Source organism: Teleopsis dalmanni, chromosome X (genome assembly GCF_002237135.1).
Source record: "Teleopsis dalmanni isolate 2A chromosome X, ASM223713v2, whole genome shotgun sequence".
Classification (NCBI taxonomy): Eukaryota; Metazoa; Arthropoda; class Insecta; order Diptera; family Diopsidae; genus Teleopsis; species Teleopsis dalmanni.
The window spans coordinates 5,571,623-5,577,622 of NC_051848.1; the positions used below are offsets into that span (position 1 = coordinate 5,571,623).

The 6,000-nt window shown below is 32.2% G+C and overlaps 1 protein-coding gene across 1 annotated transcript in view; it reads left to right on the forward strand.

The window, feature by feature from the left end:
- The window catches only part of LOC119687438 (neural-cadherin-like), a 49,452-nt gene extending 48,010 nt beyond the window's left edge, over window positions 1-1,442 (forward strand). Inside the window, exon 8 of the mRNA XM_038101750.1 lies at window positions 1,184-1,442. Within this exon, the coding sequence (XP_037957678.1) occupies window positions 1,184-1,378 (195 nt within the window). The 3' untranslated portion in view covers window positions 1,379-1,442. The remainder of the gene's footprint in view (window positions 1-1,183) is intronic.
- Window positions 1,443-6,000: the final 4,558 nt, after the last annotated feature.

Below are 6,000 nucleotides of genomic sequence, written 5' to 3' on the forward strand. Positions count from 1 at the left end.
GTTATTCCTTGTCTTCTTTTTGAACTGAACAGTGCAATTCTTCTCAGCTTCATCCAAAGTTAATTAAAACTAAAATTTTAAAAGTACTTTTTTACATTTTTCCTTTATTTTTGAAAGTTTTTTTTTTTGAATTTTTTTATATATATTTTCTACAAAATTTCTTGAAGGTTTCTCTTTTTTGGACTCTACACTTTGCACACCTGCCTTATCTTAATTTTTTTTATAATTTTTTATTTTCGTTTGAATTTTGCTTATCATAAAATTCGTTTATCTATAAAATCCTTTATTTTATATCATTTTTTTTACACCTTCGCATTAATGTCAAGCAGCATTAAAAAGCTTTTTAATTGAAAATTTTCTTTTTATTTTTTTATTTTTTTTTTCCTTTAAGCAGATTTAATGTTTAATTTATTTAGTTTTTATTTCATGTATTTGCATATTTTATTTAATTTTTTTTACATTTTTTACGCATTTTTTCTATCAAACTATCGTTCATTCTCTATAACCATTTTTGTTTTGTTGTTGTTTTGTTATTTTTTCTTTTTTTTTTTTTTGGTTGCATAATGTGCTGGTGTCCTTTTTGTCCTGTACAACTTTAATCTTACTAATCATTTATTCAAAATAGTTCAAAACTTTGTACAAATATTTTATGTAAAATTTATTTCACTGAAAATTGAAATGAAAAATTTTACAATTTTTTGTTTAAAATTAAAACGAAAGTTTATTTTATAAAATAACTTTGCAAAATCATCCAACCGACCAACCGAGCAACCGACCAACCGACCAACCAACGAGCTAACTAAACCCATCCAAGTAGGACTAACTAAGGCTGCTGTGCTGTGTGGAAGCATTAAAACGTCAAATTGCACTCTTGCAGCAAATGTTGAAAGTGCATAGAGGCACGCACATGCTGCATATTTCAATACAGCTATTTTAGCATTTCTAATTTTTAATTCCATAGCTTTCGTTTCTAAAGCATCTCACTGTGTGTATTTCTTCTTAGATTTTCTCAATGGTTACACTTTTGTCAGCGTATAAATACTTTATAAATTTTTACACATATATATATACAGTTATATGTATATATACATATATATATATATATATATATATGTATATATGTATATAGGCTTATAATGTATCTTCTGTTATATACATTCATATACGTTTGCTCTTCTTCCAGGTCTATTATTACATCGTTGATTCGCCACGCAATGAAGGCAAAGAATTCTTTGAAATCAATTTGCAAAGTGGTGAAATCTTCACGAAAACCGTTTTTGACAGAGAGAAGAAAGGCGCTTACGCGTTGGAGGTGGAAGCACGTGATGGTGCACCGTCAGCACGGCCCAACAGTAATGGACAACCGAATTCAGGTTAGTTGAAATTGTTGTTTTATATTACTTTGTTTGTATCTGCAGTTTAAAGTAAAATCTTATCAAAAAGGGAAACAGCACGAAACGTTGTATTCCAAAGAAAGAATTATTTAAAAATTATTTTAAAAATTTGAAGTTAAAACCAAAGTATAAAAATTTTATGCTTTAAATGAAATACGAAATACCAGCAAAAAATAGTTTCATCATAGTCCTATAATTAAGAGCAGAGAACGCATAGTTTCCGAAAGAAAACTTTAATGTTGCAATGCAGAATGCAGTTGAAAATAGTAGTAGAGAAACTGCTATACAATATATGAAATACTTTTACTTAACAAATATGTAGTAAATATTTAGAATATATTTTAACTTTGCGTATATAACTTACAACAACCTTTAAGGCATAACATAAACATTTCCCATACATAACATAATATGCACGGAAAGACTGTCGGTGAAGTTTATTATTGTTTTTTCCAACACATTTCTATTAGTGAAATATTGCAAAATATTTTTAATACCATTTGAAATAAAACAAAATTAAAAAAAAAAATATTGCTTTAAAAATTTAAAAAATTTACGCCACTTTTTCCTTGCTAATTAATTACAACCCTGGGTTGTTTTTTTTTTGCGCCCACTTAGCGAAACCCACGTACCGTGTGCGAGTATCTGTGGTTTTGTAATGTATGCGCGTATTTTTTTAATTACGAAAGAATGTAGAATGTTTACATTAAAAGTACGCAAATTACAAAACCACGACAAACTACGGTACGAGCAGATAGCGGAACTTCAATTACATTTGCAAACATTTAGTTGACATTGAAAATTCCAAACTGCAGCAATGCGGGCTACAAAATTGCAATTTATTCTTTGCTTTGCTACTTAACCGCGAAAACATTAGTAAAAATACGTACTTTTAAATGTCATCTGGCAGGGCAGGTGTCTTTAATGTTTGTGATTGGGACTTCATATCAAGTGTCACAATTTTTTAAAGGGTTTTCTCTTTTTTAGTTTTTATCTAAGCTCATAGATATCCAAGGTAAACCACAACCTCTTATTTACAGTGAATACTTAATTTCTGGTTAAATTCTGTTGCTGATTGATATCAAATTTATTTTCAACACGCTCTTCATTTTTTTACATCCACATTTCTTCTTCATATTAAATACTTGTACACATGACATCGTATATCCGCATGAATGACATGCTAAGAGACCTTAGAATGGATCCGGTCAAAAAATATATAAGGGACAGAGCCCTGAACCGTAGATGCGAAAACCGACAGGCTGCCCTACTTAGCACTATCTAATCTCAGAGTAATCACTAACTGGACGGGGCGGTAGGCAGATCTTAGATCAGTCATTGAATAATCACGAAGCTTATGATGAACACACAAATTAGTCAATGAGATCGGTTGGACTCTGCAGAAACCCCTCAGCTATCATAGAGTAAAAGTGCCCAGATGCACTAATTCGGAAAAGGCTCAAAATTAGACATTAGATACATGACGATATTCATAACATCATATGGAGATGCAATCTTGTATATAATGGTCTTGTTTGACACTAGAAGAAGTTTATTGTGTTTATTTTATTGCAATTCAATTCAATAAATGAGCAGCGGTAAGTGTCACTTTAAGACTTAAATACTCGAAAATGTCATAAAAATGAATCCTAAAACTAATGTTCGACCATAGTTGAGCTTTTGTACTACTCAGACACTAACCGAAAAAAAGGCATTATGCCTCCTAATGTCAGATTGGGAAAGTAATTCTTGACCCAGTGAAGAATCAGATCCTGGCTCAGATCAAAACTGGACAGTCACAGAGAATGTCTCGTCTCGTCTGCTTCTAAGCAGAGTCGACAATCTATCTCTTTAGATAGACCCATTTTGTTGAGGTGTTAACGTAGTCCGTGGTGGTCCGTTGAATATTCCACCAACAAACTCAATTCCGTTCTATTAAAGAAGGACACATTTCTGTAATTGTAAGGACGAACCAGCTCTTAAGCCCGACGGTTACCTGGTATGTCGCGCCAGTTGCGCCTTTCTTCGGTTAAAAACCATTTTTAAATCGATATTATGCCAATTAAATTTTCTAAAGATGAAAATCTAGGATTTGTTAGCCTATTTATTGGTTTATATACGAAGATTGCTGATACTAATTGCTTTGACGTCATTATGATTTTCTACTTGTTGTAGGTATATGTGCCGCAATTTACATGCTGGGATATATTTTAGTCTCATCAATGTGATAAGAGTAATTGAGTTATGTGATACTATCGGGTAGATGCTCATCAGATGAGCCATACTTAATTGAAAAGTTGGTCTTTTGTCCATAGTATGTATTTAGAACTTCATTGAATGTTTGGTATCATGTCAGCAGATCACTATAAATATTAAAATTCAGGGCATGTTAGGCTGTTTCTCGATTTTTGTCGGTAATATTACTTGGGCGCAGACATTAATTATATTAATTGATAGAATTATGATTTTTTTACATATGTGCGTTCCAATTCATATTCTAGGATGTACATTGCTTTCATCAATGTAATTGCATTGATTGCTTCTGCTACTGATACTGATACTGATACTGTTTAGTAGACGCTCAATACATGAAGCAGATTTAAATTATTATTGTTATGTTAATCCCCTTAAGGTATCTTAGGAATGGATCCAAACAAAACCAATATCAGTAGAACGGTATGGTTAGGGTTTGTGAAGTTCTAGAAGTTCGTGTGCTATTCAATAAATATTTAGAGATTTTAACGAATGGATCGTGAAATCAACGTTAATTATTTCATCAGTACACCATTGCAAGTATGAAACTAACATATAAGATCTGTCAATCTATTTCTCCCATGATATAACAAGATCGGTGTACAACTGTGCAGTAGTAAGTGTCAAGTAGGAAATTCAATCTTCTAAATATTAATCTTTATTATCAATCCTTATTGTCCGATGTTGATGAAACCAACAAACAGCTAGATTACTGGGCCTTAACCTCTACAATTTATTGTGTTGTTCGACAATTTCTGTTTTGAAATAGATTAACACTTATAAATTGATACTAACATACAGAGTTGAGATACTGTTCACAACTTCTTTTACGCTCGGAAGTATAATCAGTATTCTTGGAATTTCCTTCTGGAACTCGGCCTATTTATTGTCGGGATCTCTACTTACAACTGCAGTCATCTGTGGGGGTTTTTCTTTTCTTCTTTTCCATCTACATATCAAAACTTATAAAGAGTTGAATCAATAGAGTGTTTAGCATAATTTCATAACTTTTTGAAACATTAAATTTTATTAAAAAACACAATACAAAAATATATAAATTAGAATTCAAAAATTTATTTATGCAACAATATTTTCAAAGCACTCCTAGCAAACGAAAATTTGCATATAAATTTATATATATACCATATGTATACCTATATGCATGTTAATACAGACACAGTTTTGTCAACATATGGAATAGCAGTATAAGCGGATGTATCTAAAATATGTGTAATGCACATATCTAGATACACAGAAAACAGCTTTAAGTGCAGCACTATTTGTGCACTAATAGTAGCCACCAGATGGAGAGTTATCAAAGTCACAATAAAAAAAACACAAAATTCAATAAAAAAATTTGTTATATTGATCAGGAGAATGCATACTTGCACTATGGATGAGAGCAGGGATTGAATGACGATTGTATGAGGAATGGTGCATCCATGACACGCGTCATGTTTGTGCAACATGTTGACATGTAAACTGACTCTTATGCGCGCAGTCACTCAAATACTTAAGCGCTGCTGTTTGGAAAATGGTTGGATGTCACAACTCAAAAGGAATGCAAAGGTAACCATGAGTAGAGTTGGGTTATCTAGCATTCTAGCATAGCTACTGAATCGGTCAAAGGCTGCGAAGTGAAATAAAAAAAATTTAAGTGAAAATGTGAAAAAATAAATAAAATCAGTCAGTAAATAGTGTTTTCTGTTTCGATTGCGAAATTTACAGAGTTGCATTTTGTCAAACTGTGTGCTGGTTGCCTTCTATGTCACGCATGTAGTATGTGGTATCGCGTGTTTGACCAGGACTGATATAAATTGTAGGCGTGACCAGTTCGCTTAATGGAAGGAACATTTCGCATTACACACGTCCTTGCAGATTTTACTTCGACATATTGATATTTACAAGCTACACACGTGCACTTCTCAATATTTAACAAAATCAACAATTTCCAAATGAACGTTATTTACATTTTGGCCAAAATGATTTGAACCGAGATGGTTTTGGCATTTTTTGCCAGTGTTGGTGGCTAGTATCGGCAGGTATGCTAGCGTCAGTTTACATTCACATACATTTTCTGCAATTTTATGCTTGCTTGCATCTGCAAGAGTAATGTATCTAGTGTTTTTGGATTTTTGAATGCTGATGAAACTACTGATGAGTTTCATATTAATGCGGTTAGTATCACTTGAAAGTAGGCGGAGGGTTTACTTACATGAATTCATATATTTTAAAATTTTTAAAAAGGTTTTCTGATCATAGTTGCCACCAATAAGGCAACTAATTACTGAGTTTTGGGACTATGAATTAGAGTACGGACTCCCATTCAACAGATTAAACATTCTGATGTTGC